The 21,450-nt window shown below is 44.2% G+C and overlaps 4 protein-coding genes across 6 annotated transcripts; 3 read left to right on the plus strand and 1 right to left on the minus strand.

The window, feature by feature from the left end:
- On the plus strand, window positions 1–5,152 carry tmem129 (transmembrane protein 129, E3 ubiquitin protein ligase). The gene is made up of 4 exons (XM_021583543.3): window positions 1–2,320; window positions 2,575–3,049; window positions 3,283–3,442; window positions 4,007–5,152. The coding sequence occupies exons 1-4, from the start codon at window positions 2,116–2,118 to the stop codon at window positions 4,253–4,255; spliced, it is 1,089 nt and encodes a 362-aa protein (XP_021439218.1). The 5' UTR covers window positions 1–2,115; the 3' UTR covers window positions 4,256–5,152.
- Window positions 5,153–6,266: 1,114 nt separating this feature from the next.
- slbp (stem-loop histone mRNA binding protein) lies at window positions 6,267–10,311 on the plus strand. Of its 2 annotated transcripts, none has more exons than XM_021583544.3 (8): window positions 6,267–7,008; window positions 7,805–7,933; window positions 8,377–8,481; window positions 8,565–8,627; window positions 8,835–8,969; window positions 9,059–9,208; window positions 9,503–9,614; window positions 9,779–10,311. In XM_021583544.3, exons 1-8 carry the CDS (start codon window positions 6,950–6,952, stop codon window positions 9,845–9,847), a joined length of 822 nt encoding a protein of 273 aa, XP_021439219.1. In that variant the 5' UTR covers window positions 6,267–6,949; the 3' UTR covers window positions 9,848–10,311. The 2 variants fall into 2 exon arrangements, with proteins under 2 accessions (XP_021439219.1, XP_021439220.1); XM_021583545.3 differs by having other exon boundaries at window positions 6,455–7,008; window positions 8,571–8,627.
- A 210-nt stretch (window positions 10,312–10,521) lies between these two features.
- Window positions 10,522–17,309, plus strand: ccdc142 (coiled-coil domain containing 142). Of its 2 annotated transcripts, XM_036970552.2 has the most exons (13): window positions 10,522–10,956; window positions 11,257–11,395; window positions 11,528–11,589; window positions 11,700–11,754; window positions 11,885–13,483; window positions 13,563–13,649; window positions 13,801–13,965; window positions 14,913–15,076; window positions 15,315–15,431; window positions 15,556–15,670; window positions 15,817–15,994; window positions 16,234–16,445; window positions 16,623–17,309. In XM_036970552.2, exons 2-13 carry the CDS (start codon window positions 11,308–11,310, stop codon window positions 16,871–16,873), a joined length of 3,093 nt encoding a protein of 1,030 aa, XP_036826447.1. In that variant the 5' UTR covers window positions 10,522–10,956; window positions 11,257–11,307; the 3' UTR covers window positions 16,874–17,309. The 2 variants fall into 2 exon arrangements, with proteins under 2 accessions (XP_036826447.1, XP_090076484.1); XM_090220358.1 differs by lacking the exon at window positions 10,522–10,956 and having other exon boundaries at window positions 11,075–11,395.
- On the minus strand, window positions 17,121–21,139 carry LOC110504740 (aldehyde dehydrogenase, dimeric NADP-preferring). The gene is made up of 9 exons (XM_090220359.1): window positions 20,973–21,139; window positions 19,929–20,133; window positions 19,476–19,597; window positions 19,164–19,372; window positions 18,948–19,065; window positions 18,515–18,656; window positions 18,142–18,308; window positions 17,946–18,045; window positions 17,121–17,820 (listed from the first exon to the last, which is right to left on the minus strand). The coding sequence occupies exons 1-9, from the start codon at window positions 21,126–21,128 to the stop codon at window positions 17,546–17,548; spliced, it is 1,494 nt and encodes a 497-aa protein (XP_090076485.1). The 5' UTR covers window positions 21,129–21,139; the 3' UTR covers window positions 17,121–17,545.
- Window positions 21,140–21,450: the final 311 nt, after the last annotated feature.

The raw sequence follows: 21,450 nt of genomic DNA on the forward strand, positions 1-21,450 counted from the left end.
GCTCTCTTAAAGTAGCAGCGCACGGTGAAGGATTTCGCCACAACGTGGTTGGGAAATTTACTTGAGAACAAACTATTCAAAAAGCAGCTGATTGGATTACCAATTCTAAAGAATCCATTTGATATATCCATCCAAACTGGTGGAGAGAGTGCTGGGTAAAGTGAAGGCTGTGAGGATCACGAGAGGCGAGCTTGTTTATATTTTTTGTTCTTCTGAGGATCAGAGGGAGCGTGTTGCCTCTCACCCGGTTTGATAAGTTTGATGTGTCCTGTGTGCCTCTTCGGAACAGGGCCTCCCTCAAGGGGGTAATATCTTGCAGTCATTAAAAATATTCCTGGAATGAATGATGCTCGTCGGATGAATCATGTGGTGGATGAAGAAAAAGTGTAGACTATCTGTTCTTGTGTTTTTTAATATGGAGTCTCTCCTTACTCAAGTGCATTTGGGATATATAAACTACCAAGCCAGAACATCTGTTCCAAGACCATCATTGTAAAGCTTTTGGATATGTTTCAAGTGTTTGCAGAATGGAGAAACCGAGATGTTCAAGTTTTGGAAAATATCATATCATGTGTTTTAAAAGTGATGAAAATGTGACATGTTGCAATTGTGGTGGTAACCATGAAGTCATGTCTTTGGAATGCCCAACAAGGGTGAAAGAGAATGAGGTGTCCAAAGTCAGGGCTGTTCAGAGCATTTCATATGCAGCTCCTGTTAAAAGGGTTGAGGATTCAAATGGTTCTCCTGAAGAGTCCATGGTGGTGGATAGGCCTTCACTGAAGGCTGCAGGGGTTGCCCTTCAACAGCAGGACCCAGATATGTTCAAGGTTAAGCAGGTGGACTTTGTGGTATTTATAGCTATGGTGATTAATGGCACTCCCAAGGTGGAGAGAAAGTCCAGGAAAATAGATATTGTGGATGCGGCGGAACGGTTCCTGGCTCTGAAAGAGTTCTCGGCGGAGGGGTTGCATGGAGTATTGTCAAAAGCCGTACCACCCTCTCAGGTCATAGAGCCCGATAAGAAAGATATGGAGATTTGAACGAAGGAAGAAGTAGGGTTTTTTGTGTTGTCAATGTGTTTTTTTGTTTTATTTGGGGTTGATTAAGTTAGGTTTCCCTATCACATATGGGTTTTATTTTACCTTTTTTTTTTAACCCAGTACAGCTTTTTGGTTTGTAGTGTGCCATAAAATGCACAGAAGAAGTTTGTTGCGAAACCCAGGCTGCCGTCCAAACTCATGGTTGTCAGCGCTAAACCCTCTGCCCTTGAATAACGTTTTACATCGTCACGTCTGAGTGTACCTTAAATGTCCCTTGCCCAAGCAATTTAAAAAAATGTAACCTTTATTTAACTAGGTAAGTCAGTTAAGGACAAATTCTTATTTACAATGACAGCCTACCCCGGGCCAATCACAGCCGGATGTGATGCAGCCTGGATTCAAATCAGGGACTGCAGCGACGCCTCTTGCACTGAGATGCAGTGCCTTAGACCACTGCACCACTGGGGAGCCCTTAGAACAAGGGAGAGTGATGATCAGAGAGACAAAGTCCTTGGTGGAAATCTTAGAAGTTGAGCTTAAAAACAACCAACTTAAAGCTATGAATGTACCTAGCAAGCTAACGTAGCTAGCTTGCACTCGTGTCAGACAACTAGCTACAGTTACCCATAGCTGGCTAGATCGTTTTTTAGTTTGGTCGTTTATGCCAATACATTTTAGTATTCCTAAAAGCTAGCTACCTTGATTAAATGTGACACTTCGCGGCCACCGGAGTAGGACGCTTAACTACAGTTTGCATTGAATTGTGGGTCATATCAACCATAAGTGAGCTAAATCGAGGGCAGAGGGGGCAAAGTTAGTGAATTGGACCTTCATTTAAGATGGAAATCAAACTGCATCCGGTTTCAACGGGGATTCCCCTAAATGAAAGGGAAGAAATAACTTGTTTGGACTGCAGCATCCGACTTTTATTTTGAAAATTCAGGGGATAGCGAAAGTCGTGGCACAGGATGTTGTCATTTTTGGTCTGGTTTCTTCCTATTCAGTTCTAGCAAGCTAATGTGTTAATAAAATTAGCTAGACTGTTAGCTTAACTAGATACACATACATTGGTAACATGGATCGGCCAGAAGTAACGTTTTCTTTAGCCTACATAGTATTAGCGTTTTGCTTTGTATTCACACCAAATGAATTTCGATCAGCTGGTTTCACCGTGCAAAATCTGTTTTCAGGATGGCTTGGAAGTGAAGATATTGGTTTCATTCAATATCATGTGAGGAGAACGAGCGTCACTTTACTAGTTCATTCAACTTTGCCACTTGGTAAGTCACTTAGCTAGCAGCTAACTAGCTGCCAGGGGCCTAGTGAAAAATAGCTATTGACATGCAATACCCACATTGATCACTGTCCTGTCAAGTGATCATTCATACTAACTGATTGTATTGTTGTTGTTTTTTACTATAGTATAGCTAGTCTCTTTTATCTGTGATAATTCTGCTTAGCTAGTAGCTAGCGACATCATTCAAACGTCAAGTGTATAGACATCTGAGCAAACTTTCTGTTCCGTATCCAACAGGGTACTACATGGGAATGTGCATAGCTGCTCCAGAAAAGTATCTGGCCTATGTTCACTTAATAAGTGATGGCTGGAGGGCTTTCTTCACATTGTCACTGGCTCTTCAGCTCTTTAGCTGGGTGCTCGTCATCTACTGGTCTCGGCACAAATGGGGAAATCATCCAATATCGCAGAACCTTAAAGCCCATGCATTGCCCCAGTCCGGCTGGGGGGCAGTTGCCTCCTCTGTCAACACAGAATTTCGCCGCATTGACAAGTTTGCAACGGGTGCCCCTGGTGCAAGGGTTCTCATCACTGACACCTGGATCATGAAGGTCACTACCTATTATGTACATATTGCACTGCAGCAAGACACTCACTTGACAGTCACAGACTCAAGGCAACACCAGCTCTCCCCTGACTCAGCCACTCCTGTTCAGATCCTGACACTCCGGGTCGCTAGCATCAACCCCAGCGTCAAGCCCTTTGACATAAGGTACAGTAGCTAACACGAGCTATAGGCTAAGCTATAGGCTAAGCTTGCTGTTGTCTTGTCAGCTCATTTGAGAAGTAAACCGTAAATGCCAACCCCTTTCAAAACCTTAAATAGAACTACCATATTTATTTCCCATTGTAACACCTGTTTAATGCAAATATTGTTTTTCTGATGCATAATGATGTTGTACTATGTATGTGAAATACTCAGTTCTGAATAATGCACCTGCATAGGCTCAATTCAACAGAATATGCAGAACTGCGAGAGAAGCTGCATGCACCAATCAGGAACGCTGCCAACGTGGTCATTCACCAGACTATGAGTGACCTCTTCTTGGAAACATTCAAATCCCAGGTGGAAATGAACCAAGTCTACCAGCTGACAAGCGGACAGGTGCCCCCATGTTATATTGTCTATGGGTGAACCATTTAATGTATTCAACATTAAAGGTAGACTCAGCGATATGATGCAGAAAGTAAACGACACAACGTGAAGTGAACCTGTGCACATACTGTGTGTGGTAGCCTAGTGGTTAGAGCGCTGGGCCAGTTGCCGAAATGTTGCTAGATTGTATCCCCGAGCTGACAAGGTAAACATCTGTTGTTCTGCTCTTGAGCAAGGCAGTTAACCCACTTTTCCTTGGGCGTCAAAGACATGGATGTCGATTAAGGCAGCCCCCCACACCTCTCTGATTCAGAGGGGTTGGGTTAAATGTGGAAGACACATTTCAGTTGAAGGCATTGTTGTACAACTGACTTGGTATCCCCCTTTGACTGTGTGAGCGCAAAGCGCTCACCTCAATCTCCAGTGTTGCTCGTGACAACATAATTTTGCTGAGTCTACCTTTAAATGAATTCTCCCAACATGCTTGATAAATGGTCATGAAAAAATGTGTTCTGCTCAGTGTAGTAGAAACTAGAAATATCATGCCCAATATTTCTCTGCCTCTGTTCTTAGGAGCTGGAGTCCTGCATTGGTTGCATGCAGGTGCCCGCCAACACCAAACTGTTACGGCTATGCCAGGAGGAGGGTGAAGGAGAGTGCCAGCAGTGCTACTGTAGACCCATGTGGTGTCTCACCTGTATGGGCAAATGGTTTGCCAGCCGCCAGGACCAGCAGAAACCTGAGACCTGGTTGGGCAACAGAGTGCCTTGCCCCACTTGTAGGGCCAAGTTCTGCATCCTGGATGTCTGCATTGTCCCCTGATCACTCAATACTGTTTTCCTCTCAGTCAATTCTAAAGATATGCATCTGCTGGTGGTTTGGTGCGATGTGCATCAGATAGCCCTTGTGATTACTTTTCTAATTGTGCCTTGTCTCTATTGCATCATTAGTGCCATTACTCTGCTATGGGAAACCTTGGCATATTCTAGTTTTGTTCTAACTTTGCTCTTCATGATTTTGATTTGATAAAATATTTTTCCCTGCACAATATGGCAACAACATGAACTTTGAGCTTTAAAGCTGGGTAGATTGCTAAGTAGAAGTTAAATTTAGTCTCAGCAAAATGATGTTTCCATGAGCAGCACCGATGATAATTGCGATGAGCGAGATGCAAAACTCGCACAGTATCTGTGCATGTGCACGTGTTCGTGTCACACTGTTAGTGGTAGGTACGAACCAAAACAGCTGAGAAGTTTAGCCTCGTGAGTCAATGCTCGTAGTTGTTGTGGAAATCAACCCACTATGCTGTTTACTTTGTGCACCTACGTCATATCGCTGAGTCACTTGCGCCTAAACGTTTGTCTGCCCCTTGAATTACCTTGTGGTTTTCTACATCTTCCAGTTGATCGTTCTGATGAGACTCAAATGGGGCAAAATGTAGTAGGCTCTGGACAGTGCGGCACAACATATCTTTACTCTGTTTTACTCTCCTTTTCAAGGGTGCTGTAATGGAAACATTTTGTTCATCTTTGTGTTATCAGTCTTTCATCGGTCTGTTATGCAATTAGGGAACTTTGTCAAGTAGGGCTATGAAAATATAATTCATGAAGTAGTCAGTTGATGACATGGAGAAAACTGATGTGGTACATGGTTTTTAAAATTGCCATATACTTAATTTCACAATTATGTTACCTTTATTAAAATATAGCTACCCTCTAATTGGTTTTGTTTGTTGCTGAATGTCCACTGCTTGATACCACATTTCGATGAGGATTTGTCAACAGAAAATTAACTAACCTGACCTGGGAACAAAAAGGTTAAGAATTGTTGTGTGAGAATTGCCACAAAACATGTTTGTAACAATACCGAGAATGGATGAGGAAATTACTTAACTTCATTGATCAGTAGGCCTAGTGATCCACCATGACGGTCTTGGGCGCCTCTTTGTGGCAATCAACAGTAATGGCGCATTCACTGGGAACTTGGGGACAAATCATGACGTCAGGGATATTCAAGTCAGAAAGACGGAGTACTAGAAAGATACCGGAGTTTCCGATTTGGATGAACATTCTAAATTTTCTCAGTTGGTGCTCGTTTTTTTTTTGTTTCTAGTTGTCTTGAACGCACTGAAGTTGTAAGTCACAGATTTCCGAGATCCCAGTTGTTTTGAACGCGGCAACATTCGTTTTTTTTTTATCAACGAAATGTATAAGCAGAACATGTGTTAGCGCCGCGTTTAAAACAATTTTGAACTCGGAAATGTCCGACTTCAGTGCGTTCAAGACAACTGGGAGCTCGATAAAAAAACGAGCTCAAACTGGGAAAATTATTTTTTTAACCATAGAGAATGATAGAGCCCTCTAGCGGACTAAATGCTGTTATCAGCATGGGCAGCGCCATTGGGGCTTCCACAATTTTAATGTGGTCAACAGGGCGAGACGTCCAACTTCATTGGCTGATCTTTCCTGGTGACCCTGCTGGAGTCATGTCCAATCGGGTCATCAGGAGGGATCAGCCAATCGTACAGAACCTTGTTTCTACTCATTGGCGCTGCCCATGCTGTCCCAGATGCAAAGATGATTCCGCATTCACGTGGTAGTCGGATCTAGAAAACTGAAATGTATGCATAAGTATCTAATTACCAATTAAGTGGGAGTTTCATGTCGAAAATTCTGGTATTTCTGTAGACCTCTAATTTTCTGACCAGAAGGTCACTGACATGATTTGACCCCGTTTTTTCAGAGGTCCCAGTTGTCTTGAATGCATCAATAGACAGTTGGGCCAATGCGGTTTCTGCATTATGATGTATTAACGACACTTCAACATTCTAGCCATGTTATGCCGCGACATTTCCGACGCAGCACGTATATAACTACTACCAGTTAAAACATTTGGAGATTTCGGATTTTCCTAGTATAGCGCATTGACGTGGCGTTAGCTGCACATTAACAGTACATGGGGAATATACAAAATAAAAAAAATGCTATAAAACGGATTGTCTAGAATGAGCATTATGACGCATTTACATGACACTACAACATTCTATGGCAGCCATGTTAGCTCACCATTACACGAGGAATATTTAAACAATGCTATGTAACAGAATGTATAGGGCGCCTCTTTGTATGTTGTATAATATTCTAAAAGTTTGCCTAGCTCCCTAAATATATGCCTCTATTTATTACTAAACCACCACTGTTCCATCTGTGGTTTTGTAAACAAGCGCGTCAAATCCCTCCCCTTCTATCACGTGACAACAACGGGCATGTTCGTTTGTACATGGCACGGTGCCCCGGAACAGCAGAGCTTGCGAAATTAGACAATTCCATTGGTCCTTAACCGATATCTCCATACTCACTGGGCACCGGGCCATGCGAAATGAATTCTTCAATTGTTGACTGACGTCAGGGAAGCGCCATTCCTTAGCTTTGGCGCGTTCACATCAAAATCAAAAGATCTCTGCTTTAAGGGAAGTAGCTACAAGCCCTTCGTTCCTCTGTACGTTTAGAAAAAAAAATGTCTTTTCGCCACAAATCCAGACGCACCAATGCTGAATATAACGGAGATGAAAATAGGTAAGTTGTCATGAGTTTGTAAGTAATTTAGCAACAAAAATCTATTTAAAAATCTATTTTCGCTTTCTCTCGCGCCAGTCTTCTCCCGCGAAATCCGGAATTGTTGCTGGTCTGGTTAGCTAGCTGGCTAATTGTTTCTAGGTACGCTTTTCCAGCTAATGTATGTTTCCTATCGTGTTATAAGTATGTGAGCATTTATTGCATTGCTTGCTTATGCATTCTTGACTAGTTTTGCTACGTACAGTAACGTAGCGTTTGCTAGACACCTAACCTTTATTTTGATCAGGTGTTAGCTAGCTAAGTTTACTGCTGGATAGCTAATCAGCTAACAATAGCTCGCTAACTTGCCTTAACTAGTTACACTAGCTAAATAGAAAGTGCAAATAATTTGTTTATCTAACTAACGTTAGCTAGCCAACCAACTTTATAACAACTAATTTCCCTTAAAATGTAGCTAGCTAATGTAACTGGTTTTAATGCAACAGCTAACTAGCTACTAACGTTAGCTAGCTTGCTAGCTAGCTATAGTAACGTTGGTTGACTAGCAAAACATTTCGCGCTCATGCATCCTATGGCGCCGAAGCAGCTATTGTACTGTGCTTGAAATATCTCATCAATAGTCAACTAGTGTACCTACTAGTGTCTCCACTGAGTCTGTAGTGATTGACAATAATCAACTAAATCAAAGGGAACAAGGCATTTTTAGTACTGTTTTAATGTTAAGTTCTTCGGGAAAATGATGTTCTTGACAATGGCATGATCTTTCAGTCTTGTTGGTCCATATCATTGTTTCTAGGAATAGGGGCCCTTCAAGGTGGTCCAACTGCCGGAAACGGGGAGCTGATGGCAGTATGAGATCAAATGGGGACTTGGACTCAACTGGTACCAGTGATCTGAAGATGAATGCTAACCACAGACCTGTTAGGTAAGATAAGATTCACACTGCTCAGTTATCAAACCAATATTTTAGGTAGATTTTCTGTTGAGCCCTTTTTTGCTTCCCAAATGGCACCCAATTCCCTACATAGTGCACTACTTTGACCAGAGCCCTATGGTTTCTTTATAGTGCACTTTATAGGGACAAGCAATTTGGGATGTAGACCTTGACAACCATAACTTAAGTAGACTGCCCTGTAACACATAAATGAGGGAAGTGTTTGAGAACAATAGCTAGGTTGACAGATGGTTGCTAGATGCAAATGTGCCCCATGTATGTCACCCTGAATAATGCTGTTAAAAACAAACAATTTAAAATGTATGATGTTGTTTAATGTCTTTCACACCATCAGCCATCTCCAACTTAAGGTGTTTTGAGACATCTTCTGGAGAGGAATCTCATAATAACTGTACATTTCATTCCTCTTTCAGTTTTACCACTCCTGAAAGTGAAGGTCCAGTTCCTAGATGTGCGGATTGGGGGAGTGAAGTGGAGACTGACGAAAGGCGCTCAAGTGTCCGTCGGGATATGCAACGGTCAGCAGTCACTGCGGAGTTTCCCATTTTAGTTAAATGTGCTTGTAAAAGCTTTCAATTGCTTATGGTATTGTTTCTTTTAGTTACAGGCGGAGGATACTAACATCAGATTTTGGTCCAAGGGAACGAAAGAACTCTTCTGGGAGGTATGTTTGAAAATGTATGTCTCATACTGTGTTTCGCATGAGCCTGGTCCCAGATTTTTGTGCTCTTGCCAACTCCATTGCTCGCTCGTTGTCAAGCCAAACAAACAATGTGTGTGACAAGGAGTTGGCATGATAGCACAAACAGACTGGCACTCAGGGTACATCCATTCATTGCATTTCATTCATTAATCTGTTTCCTGTCTTCAGCTCAGAGTCCAGAGACTCTCCTGTCCCCGGTGAGGTCATGGAGGAGGATGAGGAAGTCCTGATGAGGAGGCAGAAACAGATCACCTACGGGAAGAACACACTCGCCTACGACAGATACATCAAGGAAGTACCCAAGTGAGTAAAATATTGTTGGTTTTCATTCAGCTACCACCCTAATAGATCAAAGTTAATATTAACCCATTTGTTTTCCATTGTTTTGCCAGGCACTTGAGGCAGCCGGGAGTTCATCCTAAGACTCCCAACAAGTTTAAGAAGTACAGCCGGCGCTCATGGGACCAGCAGATTAAGCTGTGGAAGGTGAAGATTCACGCGTGGGATCCCCCAGCCCTGGAAGGCAGTGAGCTGCAGGCCATGTAAGCCCTTCAAATTATCCTGGCATTTAAAACGATCAAGCAAAAAAAATGTATATATATATATTATGTTTTTATGCCACTGAACTTTATACTCCCTTTGATATAGTCCTTCAATTGTAAGCACAAGTTGTTCTCCTGAAATTGGATTTGGAAAATATGTTAAAGCCATCCTGTAGAAAAAATGTATCTACCTAGTTTCAGGGAAAATCCTTCATGAGAGGACACCTTTGTGCCAGATGGCTTACTCAAACCAAGTTTGTAATACAGTTGTTCTTTGTTTCATGTATCATTTAGAGAGGAGGTTGACTTGGATGATGTCATGGATATTGAGCTGGACTTCCCTGAGCTGGATTCAGACTCGAGCGCACAGCCTCTTAAAGTCAGCAATGCCTCTTCGTCTCAACCGGTATGTTCTTTAACCAGTCTTGGCATGTTTGAAGACAACTATTGGTCCATGTTCAAAAGCAATTTTGGGAAGCACTGTTGGACTCTTATCAAACACAATTGGAGTGACTTTGTGCTGCATTTTTTCAGTATAAAACTAATCTAGATTTTTTTTTTATGTTCTAGGACTCCTGCCAAGGGACTCCCAGCAAGATGATGAAAATAGATGCATCAGTTGATCTTGACATGGCCTAACTGTTGTGCATTGAAAGACAATCCATGGCGATCACCGTAGCAGGAAAAAAATTATTGAATGCTTAATTAAAATTCCAGGATAAATTCATGATTAAATTCAAGTCAGTGACCTGAATTGTATATAGTTACAATTTTCTTATGTTGTGCTGTGGATGCTTGCATTTTATAATTGTTAATGACTTTATGTTAAGAAAATAAATTTATTGTGAGTAGTTGGGAGTGTAAATTTGACTGCGTTTAGACAGGCAGGCCAAATCAGATCTTTTTCTTCTCTATCAGATCAGCTCTGAAAAAGATCTGATGTGGTAGGTAAAAATGACCAATTAGAAAAAAATATCAGAATTTGGCAGCCTGTGTAAATTGTTTTGAAATACAATGTTGTACTATATTTTGAAGGGTTATGTTGGCATTGAGATTTTTATAGGCAGTTTTTAAAAAATAAATGAAGTTATGCGTCAAGGTTATTTTAGTCTATGATCAGTTTTCTGTATATGCATTCTCATTGTTCTGCCTGGCTGTAGCTGCGAAATGTATATGTTCTCAGTTAGTTTTTCATAGTACATTAATGCTTAGTTAATGCTTAGTGATTATTGCAAGCATGAATGAGCAATTGATCTATGTGGACGAGCGTCATAGCTCCGCCCCGTATTAACCATAACAAGGGACGCTCTCTTTTCATTGGCTGTTTGTATCTCATGATGGTTAGCTAGCTTTGAGCTAGCAATGCTATTCGTGGACCAAACCCGCTACTTTCGTGAGCACTAGGATTAAAACTCAAAATAGGATTGGCTAAATTGCTAACAGTTGACTGCTGTAATCCTCACAGCAAGTGGTGATGTGAAACACGGAAGTATTCAAGTACAAATGTGATGTTTGTTTTATTACCTTTAACGGTAGTTAGCAACAATGGATGCTAATTTCTTCAATTTGGCCATCGCTTGCTAACTAGAAAATATTTGCTAGCAAGAGTGGCAAGCAACGTGGAGTAAAAAGCAATGTTGACAAATGAACTTGCCAACGCTAGGTGTCAAGAAGAGGAAGCATAGACTTACTAGCCAGCTAAATGGGGTTCTCTTACTGGGCCTTTACGTCGGATACTGATTTCACAGGTATTGTGTTATTGCCGTTTTATTATGGCAGTAAGTACCCTATACTTTTCAGATGGCCAACGCGTAGCTACCATGTTAGGGAGTGTGGTGGCGACAGCTTGTCAAGGAATACTATCAGAAAACATCAGCAGGCGAGCTTGACCTCGCTAAAGTTTAAGAGCTAGACGTAACCTGAATACGAAATGTAAAGAGGGTGATCATGTTACCTTGAGTAACGTTAAAGCTCAGTGCTGTTTCCTGGAAATGTGTTCATTTATTCTGACTATGAGGGCATTTAATTAATAACGTTGTTTCCAACAGCAATGTGAGCCATTTTGGGAAAGACCCCTGAATGCTGCGTCCTGTTTTGATATGGCTCAGATTTTATGCACCTACCAGGTGACCCAGAATGGGACCGCTCTGGAAATAGAGGGGCAGGGAGGTTTGGACAAGGCAGGAGGTAACCTTCTCTGTTCCCTAACGTCTACACTGACATTGTGATTGTGAATACGTAGTTTATTGTTACTTCGTGTTCTGTTTCAGAATAGGAACACTGTTGCGTGGTTTGATACTACTCTTTGTCTTCATCCAGATAAAACCGAGACATCCCCTGTGAATGAGAACCCAGAACCCTTTTCTTCTGAAGATGAACAGGTAAGTGACTAACATTCTCAATGAAATATTTTGTGGTATGCTTAAGTCAATGTAAAAAACATTAAGTTATGGTTTTATTATTGACCATTCTCTGAACCATCTTATTTCAGAAGAGACTAAATGCTTTGTCAGATGATGACTTTCTTTCAAAGGACAAGCTTGATGGTATGGGCAACACCTCCTTTGTTACTGTTTTGATAGTTAACACCTGAGCTATGTAAATAGAAACAAATTGATAAGAGGACAATGCTGTTTGTGTGGCATTACAGTAGCACTATACTCCTGTCATCTTCAGCTTCTTGGTCCCAGAGTTGCCCCTTCACCAAGTCTCTGCAGAAGGCGGAGGCCCTGCTGAGGACTCGCTTCAACCCCAGCCTGAGGTGGCTACTGAGGCAGAAAAGTGATGATATGTGGGAATTTGAGAACCGGGATACCTTTGTAGCGTGCCAGAACCTCACCTCTCAGTCGTCTAGCAGGCTGCAGCGGCTAGACCAGGGCATGCTGGGTCTCAGTCCACAGTGCCAAGTGTTGCGGGGGCCACGGACAGGCCAGCTGCAGAGTTGCGTCAGGGGCCTCGCTACAGAGGGCAGTTTCTACCACCACCCTCCAGCCGCTACCCTCAGCCATCACTATGGGCAGCTGCAGTACCTACTGGAACAGCGGGCTCAGCTCCTTTTCCTCCATGAGTATGCCCGGCGCACCAGAGTCACCACTGTGTACGTTGACAAACTGACTAGCCTGCTGGAGCGGGAGCTAGGTTTGTTGATGGACAGGAGTCGAGTCTTGGAGCGACCAAACTCTGCCTGGAGCTTTGGGATGGGAGGCCTCTGCCAGGAACTACGTATCCATGTGAGCCATTGGGATGCTCTATGTGCCAAAGCCCAGTCTGACATCTGGCTGAGAACTGTTCTGTTCCAGAGGACAGAGACCCTTGCTGTCATGCGGCGGACACTGAGAGTGCTGGGACTGCAGGCCCTGGTTCTGATGGAACGTTGTATCTATACAGCCCTCTCCGCTCTGGCATCAGCTCAGCTGGCCAGGGTGCCTAGAGATGCCTTAGAAGACCTGCTGGCTGGGGCAGAGGTCTTTAACCAGGTACTGGAGGAGCAGAGAGTCCAGTATAGAGGCTCGCGGTGGAGAACTCAGACCCTGCAGCTGTCTGACTGGCCTGGGCTGTCTAGTAGGCAGCCCACCCGGAGGGATAGCCTTCCTGCACCGTTCCCAGTGGTTGAACTGATGAGGATACTGGCAGAGCACAGGGGGCAGATCGCGGCAGAGCAGCTGTACCAATGGGCTTCCCAACAGAGCTTCCTCCACTCCCAGGCCCTGCACACTGGAGCCCCAGCCCCTACGTGGGAGAAATTAGAACTGTTATTCCCGCTGCTTTCCCCTCTACACCCCTCAGAGCCCAGTCCTGATGGGCTCACACTGGAGAACCTCCCTGGTCCCTCTTCAGATGAATCCAGGTTGGGAAAACCCTGTTCCTGGTCCTCTGATCTCCCCTTTATAGCCTTTATCCGTCAGGACCGAAAGTCTCTAGAGATTCTCTTCCAGGCCCTGGTGTCCTCCACAGACCTGATGGCTCCACACATCCCCAACAGACCCAGGCCGGAGTGTACCAACACCCCAGAACATTCTCCCAGGTGCTTTGAGGGAGAGTCTTCACCCACAGATGAGGCCAGGCAGGAGATAAAGAGACCCAAGTCAGTCCAGTCTTGGGCCTGTGTGGAGCTCTTTGGTCATTACAGGACAATGCTGTGGAGGGAGTTTGGCAAAGCCGTCATTCAGCGCTTCCACCAGCCACCAAAGAGAGACCCTTTGGGCAGTGTTAACCAGTGGAACGACCAGATGGTTTTCCAGCTTGTGATGTGGCTCAACCATGGCTGTAGAGGAGGTAACAAATGCTGCCTGTTTTTAATCAGTTGATGTGTGACTGTGACACTTTCAATAAATAATAGTTGAATGCCTTGCAGAGCTCGTCCCTGAGGAGTGTAGAGGAGTGGTTGATGACTTCATCTTACAGCTCCTGTCCAACACTGCTTTTAGGCACTGGGATGAGGGTCAGTTTCTGTGTTTAAAACATCCTTAATACACTGTAATTTGACATCCATCTGCATCATGTAGTTATAGTAATATAACAACACAATGTTTTTGGTTTCTGTTAAGGTATTGCCTCTAATCTTTGTGTGTGTGTTTCTTTCTCTCTTGCAGTGATGTGTGCGTCACTGGGCTCAGGACTGAAAGATAAATGTCTTCCAGGAGTTGAGCGCGAGAACTGCATGGTGATGACATGTACCATGGAGAGACTCCTGCAGCTGTCCCCTCCACTCCTCACAGTGCTGCAGTGGCTTCAAACTTCAGCCCACCTGGTCCAAGGTAACCCCTATATCAGCCCACCTGGTCCAAGGTAACCCCTATATCAGCCCACCTGGTCCAAGGTAACCCCTATATCAGCCCACCTGGTCCAAGGTAACCCCTATATCAGCCCACCTGGTCCAAGGTAACCCCTATATCAGCCCACCTGGTCCAAGGTAACCCCTATATCAGCCCACCTGGTCCAAGGTAACCCCTATATCAGCCCACCTGGTCCAAGGTAACCCCTATATCAGCCCACCTGGTCCAAGGTAACCCCTATATCAGCCCACCTGGTCCAAGGTAACCCCTATATCAGCCCACCTGGTCCAAGGTACCCCCTATATCAGCCCACCTGGTCCAAGGTACTCCCTATATCAGCCCACCTGGTCCAAGGTAACCCCTATATCAGCCCACCTGGTCCAAGGTACCCCCTATATCAGCCCACCTGGTCCAAGGTAACCCCTATATCAGCCCACCTGGTCCAAGGTACCCCCTATATCAGCCCACCTGGTCCAAGGTACCCCCTATATCAGCCCACCTGGTCCAAGGTACCCCCTATATCAGCCCACCTGGTCCAAGGTACCCCCTATATCAGCCCACCTGGTCCAAGGTAACCCCTATATCAGCCCACCTGGTCCAAGGTACCCCCTATATCAGCCCACCTGGTCCAAGGTAACCCCTATATCAGCCCACCTGGTCCAAGGTACCCCCTATATCAGCCCACCTGGTCCAAGGTACCCCCTATATCAGCCCACCTGGTCCAAGGTAACCCCTATATCAGCCCACCTGGTCCAAGGTAACCCCTATATCAGCCCACCTGGTCCAAGGTAACCCCCATATCCATATGATTTAAACTGCTTATTAATCTGGAAATCACCTCCAAATATCCCTAGGTCATTCTCCTTCTCTACCTCTTAAACATTCTACCAGGCCACACGGTAGTCATCTTGCTTTTCATCCTTCATCAGGTGACAGTAATGCTCGGACTATGAGGTCCCTTCACATAGGATCGCTGAGCAGAGTGGTGGCATCCGTCCGATCCTCTACCTTCTGGGTCATGAGAAAGGCCTACCAGTTCCTTTCCTCCTGGTCCCTCAACAAGTTCCTGCTTGTCACCCTAGGAGACCTCAAGGTGAGGATTCACTCTGACATTCTTCCTATATAGTGCACTACTTTGAACTAGAGCTCTGGTCTAAAGCAGTGCACTATATAGGGAATACGGTGACATTTGGGGGACACATCTTCTATTTCCCTATTGAATGTATGTTGGCCTTGCTTCAGGTGGTCTCCATCTTTCTTCTTGTCTTTAGTGAGCAATCCTATGTTGACATTGAGGGATGCACTTACATAAGTGTGTTCTGTGCTTTAAGGTTCTGAGAGCATCAGTGGTGAGGCTACTGCAGCATGTGGAGGCCCTGAGTGTGAATGAAAATCATCTCCTCAAGCTGCTGGCTGCACAGCTTACTCAGAGTGTCACAGATCTACAGGTGAGGGACAATATAATGGTTGATCTGTCAATTTCTAGACCAATGTTCCACCTGTCATCTCTTATAACCGATTTGAGTTTATTACTCAAATAAACTCAGTTCTATTATGTCTGCATTGTTGAAGGTATTCTCTGAACTGGTGCTCAGAATCTTCTCCAAGGACTGTAAGAGGATGTCTGAGGAGATCTTTTTGCAGACCATGCCCTCAGCAAAGCACTGGAGAGTGAACTATAAAACAGGTAAATTACAGACTGATGGAACTGAAATATCCTATATTCTAAACATAAGAAACATGTCCACTATTTGAGTTTTTTTCTGTTGTACTTTGTGTATGGAGCCAATATAATTGATGCTTGTTTTTTCCTTCATCTTATTGTATCTGTAGAGTTCCCCAGCAGCCCTAGTGATTACGCTACTACTGCAGCTCAGAGTGTAATAGGACAGGTACTGGAGGGGGTGCAGCCCCTGCCTGAGGAGGCTCGGATCCCCGCCCTGACAGAGGCCATGACAGCCTTCATGGAGGCCTGGATGGAGCACATCCTCAAGCAGAAGATCAAGTTCAGGTATGTGTACAGTATTCCCTGATTCTAGATTAGCAAATACAACCGTGCTGAATACCATAGAAATACAATTACTACAATGGGCATAGAATCTCTGACTTGGGAAGCCCATACTAGTGATTCTATTTCTGTGATTATACTGATTATCATTACTGTTATTTCCTAACATGACACTAGTAAGGGGAGTGGTAGACACACCCATTCACCAACCTTTCTGTTCCTCTCTCTCTCTCTCTCTGCAGTATCCAGGGGGCTCTACAGCTGAAGCAAGACTTTGACTTGATCCGAAACCTGATACGCTCTGAGGAATACAGCCTGTCAGAGGAGATCCACCAGAGGCTGCTCTCCCTCCGGGTCTTCCACCAGGTGGACAACGCCATCGTGTGCCTGCTGCAGCAGCCCATGGCCAAGCCCTACATGCCTTCGCGGGGCTGGGAGCCCTTCAGACGCTGCTGTAAGTGTCCACCAGGGGGGGTGCCTTCATCATTGATAACATGATTTTTTGTTGAATCCCACTATAGTGGAATTATAAAAGTAAGCCACACAGGCAAGTCAGACGTACCGCAACACTTTACAGCAATGTATTTGGCCTGTTTCTCCTGTTGACAATCTTGTGATTTCTACCCGTCAGGTCCAAGTAGTGCCAATATGGTGGACCAATCGTCTAGCAGTCTGAATAATTTTGAGAACATGGACCTCCAGTCTGCATGTCAACAGGCCCTGGCCCAGGCAGAGGGCTCTATGAGCCCTGAGCTGCTGGCCTCCACCCCGCAGGAGTCCTACCTGGCCGTGGCACAGCAAGAGTGGCTGGACCTGCGCATACACAATGGAAACCGCTGGAAGCTCCCTGGGCTGCAGTGCCTGACAAGGTCAGAGCCCTAACCCTCAGGTATTCTATGTAGAAACTCATTCCTCCTCCAGTCCAGACACTGGAAATGAACAGCCTTTTGGCCTAAAGGCTGTCCTACAAGGCTGCTCATCTGCAAGCAATTGCTCTTTAAATTAATAAATGTGTTAATGCGCTAGGGCCAGACAGGGCCAGTTTACTAGATTATGAAGTTACTAGGAACATTTGGATGTTACATTTCCTAGGACTTCATCTGAACAAATCAAAGCCATGTCAATAGACTAGTATTGAAGTTATTTATGTTATCATTAACGACAAAAGGTACAAAGCAATAACGTTACTGAAAAGTTTTTGTTTCTTTTCAAAACAACATTTCAAATATTGTGTGTATCCATGGCATGTGCATATAATTTAACATCTTTTTGTAAATCTGTGCTAATGACGTAATGGAAAGTAAAGATTTGTTTTTCATCTCTGGCTCCTGAGGGGTATGTTTTGTTTACTTTTTAACCACAGAAAAGGAAACATCAGGTCATAAAATAGATGATCATGGTTGATCTATAGATAGTAAACCCTCTCATAGTAAGATTACAGAATTATCGACATAATACATTGATGATGATACATTACAATATAGCAACTTCAAGAAGTGCATTTGATGCAAAAAACAATTTCCAGTTGATGAGTTGCAGTAGTGAGAACCTGGGCTACCTGGCACCCATGACTACAATTACAATCAGGGCGACAAGGAGACCACAGGCTAAGATGGTGGCCAAAACTGCCCACACGAAGGTGGATTTGGATTGGTCACACAGGGAGCTCCTCATGGCCTGTCTGGCCCTGCGTGCCCGTGAGCGGTCCTGGGGTGGGTACCTGGCCATGTTAATGCATTCCATGCCCAAGGACTTGATCAGGCACGCCCGGTGGTGGCTGAGCTGGTCGAAGGTGTGTTTCCCGTGGTACCTGCCCATTCCACTTTGACCTGTACGGGGTCAGAGTTCAGAGAGCAGCAAGTGAGGTCATTAGATAAGATAGGATATTAGACTAGGAAAATTCACCAATGTGTTAGCCAAAACTATTAAAATACTTGTTGGTTATCGGTCTTACCTACGCCGCCAAAAGGAAGGGAGTTGAGCACGTAGTGCATTATGACATCATTGACTACCACCCCGCCGCTGCTGGTCTCAGCAATCATTCGCTTTATCACCTCATTGGCAAAAAGAGAAAGAAGAATAATATAGTCTGCGTGATCCTCTACACTCTCCTAATATGGAGTCCTATTGTTTCAACGGTAGTAGCTTACCTTCTTGTCAGAGGAAAAAACATACAGCGCTAAGGGCTTCTCTTTCCCGTTGATGAAGCGAATTGCATCACCCACATCACCAACAGTCACTATGGGCAACAGAGGTCCGAAGATCTCCTCCTGCATAAGTCTGGTGTGAGGAGACACGTCCGTTACCACGGTGGGAGCTGGAGGATCAGATGGGGGGGGGGGGGGAAGGTCATTGTTATTGACAGATTCACAGGGACGGTACAGTCAGTTACATCGGCACATCACAGCACTGACAAAAGTTCATCCCAGAATTGATTCAATATGGATTTGTATACCCATTGCATAAATAAAAAAGCTTGGCAAGAGTCCAGCCAATCATCTCCCCCATAAGGATTCTCCCTACCAATATAACACTGTGATGGGTCACTCTCTCCCCCTAGTGTCACACTGCATCCCTCCAGCAGACCCATCACTCGACTAAAGTGGCGCAGGTTGATGATGCGACCGTAGTCTGGGGAAGATTTGGGGTCCGGGCCGTAGAACTCCTGGAATTAACAAAAGACGAGGATTAGATGCTGTCTAAAACGAGGATTAGATGCTGTCTAAAACGAGGATTAGATGCTGTCTAAAACAAAGATTAGATGCTGTCTAAAACGAGGATTATATGCTGTCTAAAACGAGGATTAGATGCTGTCTAAATTTAGGATTAGATGCTGTCTAAAACGAGGATTAGATGCTGTCTCAAACCATACAGTGTAATAGACAGATATAGAACCCTGATATATTGTCCATGGTAATAGACTACTCTGCTGTGGGAAGACAGATCTGGAACAGACCTGTAGTGTATTCCGGATGCCCTCCACCACTTTGTTCTGAATGCTGGGCTCACACAGGATGTAGTCAGGGGCAATGCACGTCTGCCCAACGTTGAAAAACTTTCCCCATGTGATTCGGCTATAAAAACAAACACATGACGTATCAAGACATCTCTATATGAGCCATGTGACTATGGATAAAATGGGTTGCTGAGCAACGGTGCAAATAGCTGTTACCGGCAGGCCACGATGAGGTCACAGTCCTTGTCGATGTAACAGGGGCTCTTGCCCCCCAGCTCCAGGGTGACAGGGGTCAGGTGTTTGGCTGCGGCCTCCATCACCACTTTCCCCACTGTGCTGTTCCCAGTGTAGAAGATGTGGTCAAAACGCTGCCTCAGCAACTCCTGGGTCTCTGGAACTCCACCTGTCACCACAGGATATAACTCCTGTCAGGGAAAATAACCCAACATTATAGTGATAGTTTACCCCAAAACCACACATTTAGATGTTTTATTTTATTACTGATACAAGGTTAGCAAAATGTAAGACCTTGTCCAGATATTGAGGGAGCAGTGCTTTGAGGAGACTGGCTGAGTGCTCACTCAACTCAGAGGGTTTCACCACTGCTGCATTCCCTGTAGAGGAAGAATAAACAGTGTGTGAGAGGGTTGCTGAGATAAAGTTAGACAACTAAATATGCATCCATTACAGGATCAATGAGTTAGCCAGGTAACTTGATTAAATATTGGTATATAACCTTTTATTTTTAAAGATAAGCTTGAAATGGACATGGTCTAGTTCACTCAACAACCAAAAAACTTAGATGTGTTATCTTTAATAATGAGCCAGCAAATAAGTGGTTATATCTGGTTGTTTATCAACGTTAGGTGGCTCATAGGTGACTCATTGATCCTGCTTTGTAGTATACCCCTCTGCTCCCCTTGTGGTGGGAACATTTGAAGGAATTTAATTCAACTAGGGCCTGGGGTATATACCAGCTGCAATGAGTGAGGGCCCAGGGGTAGTTCCATGCCCCGATGATGAGCACCACTCCCAGGGGTTCAGGCAGGATGTACACCTGGTCTGTTAAGGTCATGATGTTCTTCTCCACATGGCGAGGGGCAGCCCACTGAGACAGCTTCCCCACCGCCAGGCTGATCTCATTCTCCAGGCCAATCAGCTCGGAGAGGGCTGTGTCATACTGGCTCTGTAAAACGACAGGGCAGTGATGTCTGTCTGTATCGAGGCTAAATGGATCGTTATTATTTACTTATCAACACACTCTGTGCCTAAACATACTGGATTAGTCATTCAAATGTGGTAGGTGGTTGGACTTTACTAATATGGTAAGGGGTATCTCCCTCTTTTCTCCCTCAAAGTTATGAAAACTCAGACATTCACTTGGTTACTTTTATAATTTGTGAAGCATCTATATAGGTCTTATAAATGCATTACGATTTATGAAGGCTTTATTACGTCTAAAAAGCTTGGTGTATATGTATATGCCCTTTGTTGATACATTTGAGTGTACAAAACATTAAGAATACCTGCTCTTTCCATGACATAGACTGACCAGGTGAAAGCTATGATCCCTTATTGATGCCACTTGTTAAATTCACTTCAATCAGTGTATAGGAAATGGAGACAGGTTAAAGAAGGATTTTTTAAGCCTTGAGACAATTGAGACACGGGTTGTATATGTGTGCCATTCCGAGGGTGAATGGGCAAAACAAAATCATTAAGTGCCATTGAACGGGTTATGGTAGTAGGTGCCAAGCACACCGTTTTGGTCAAGTACTGCAACGCTGCTGGGTTTTTCACACTCAACAGTTTCCCGTGTGTATGAAGAATGGTCCACCACCCAAAGGACATTGAGCCAACTTGGCACAACTGTAGGAAGCATTGGAGTCAACATGGGCCAGCATCCCTATGGAATGCTTTTGACACCTTGCAATTCAATATTAGGAAGGTGTTCTTAATGTTTTGTACACTCAGTGTATGTCTATTTATCAACAACAACAAAAAATCAATGACTTTCAAACTCACCCTGTTGAGATCCTGCTTGAGCGCTATGGCAATCTCTCCTTGTCTTTCTGTGATCAGCCTCTGAAGGGACTTTAACTGTTGAACTCTGAACTTCAGGGGCTGGGACCTCCCTGTGAGAAAAGCGTCCCTGGCAAAGTCCACAGTCTGCTTCTCCATGTCTACGACTATCTATCACAAACACACCTGTAGCCTGCAACCATAATCACAATGAGAAAGACGCTAAAATATACACACCCACAGCAGTAGACCTAATCGTTTCAGTTTGAAAATGTACTAAAATATACACACCTACAGCAGTAGACCTAATCATTTCAGTTTGAAAATGTACTAAAATATACACACCTACAGCAGTAGACCTAATCATTTCAGTTTGAAAATGTACTAAAATATACACACCTACAGCAGTAGACCTAATCGTTTCAGTTTGAAAATGTACTAAAATATACACACCTACAGCAGTAGACCTAATCATTTCAGT

Source organism: Oncorhynchus mykiss, chromosome 25, assembly GCF_057628025.1.
Source record: "Oncorhynchus mykiss isolate SJ-2025 chromosome 25, ASM5762802v1, whole genome shotgun sequence".
Lineage (NCBI taxonomy): Eukaryota > Metazoa > Chordata > Actinopteri > Salmoniformes > Salmonidae > Oncorhynchus > Oncorhynchus mykiss.

Excerpts from the sequence above, each read along its gene's own strand:
- tmem129 (XM_021583543.3), top strand. The coding sequence starts at position 2,116 with ATGGATCGGCCAGAAGTAACGTTTTCTTTAGCCTACATAGTATTAGCG. Across the intron at positions 3,050-3,282 it reads GTCAAGCCCTTTGACATAAG|GCTCAATTCAACAGAATATG; the intron begins GTACAGTAGCTA and ends GCACCTGCATAG. Across the intron at positions 3,443-4,006 it reads ACCAGCTGACAAGCGGACAG|GAGCTGGAGTCCTGCATTGG; the intron begins GTGCCCCCATGT and ends CTCTGTTCTTAG.
- slbp (XM_021583544.3), top strand. The coding sequence starts at position 6,950 with ATGTCTTTTCGCCACAAATCCAGACGCACCAATGCTGAATATAACGGA. Across the intron at positions 7,934-8,376 it reads GCTAACCACAGACCTGTTAG|TTTTACCACTCCTGAAAGTG; the intron begins GTAAGATAAGAT and ends TTCCTCTTTCAG. Across the intron at positions 8,970-9,058 it reads TACATCAAGGAAGTACCCAA|GCACTTGAGGCAGCCGGGAG; the intron begins GTGAGTAAAATA and ends TTGTTTTGCCAG.
- ccdc142 (XM_036970552.2), top strand. The coding sequence starts at position 11,308 with ATGGCTCAGATTTTATGCACCTACCAGGTGACCCAGAATGGGACCGCT. Across the intron at positions 15,671-15,816 it reads GAGAGTGAACTATAAAACAG|AGTTCCCCAGCAGCCCTAGT; the intron begins GTAAATTACAGA and ends TTGTATCTGTAG. Across the intron at positions 16,446-16,622 it reads GGAGCCCTTCAGACGCTGCT|GTCCAAGTAGTGCCAATATG; the intron begins GTAAGTGTCCAC and ends TCTACCCGTCAG.
- LOC110504740 (XM_090220359.1), bottom strand. The coding sequence starts at position 21,128 with ATGGAGAAGCAGACTGTGGACTTTGCCAGGGACGCTTTTCTCACAGGG. Across the intron at positions 20,134-20,972 it reads TCAAGCAGGATCTCAACAGG|AGCCAGTATGACACAGCCCT; the intron begins GTGAGTTTGAAA and ends GTCGTTTTACAG. Across the intron at positions 19,066-19,163 it reads GACCTCATCGTGGCCTGCCG|CCGAATCACATGGGGAAAGT; the intron begins GTAACAGCTATT and ends TTGTTTTTATAG.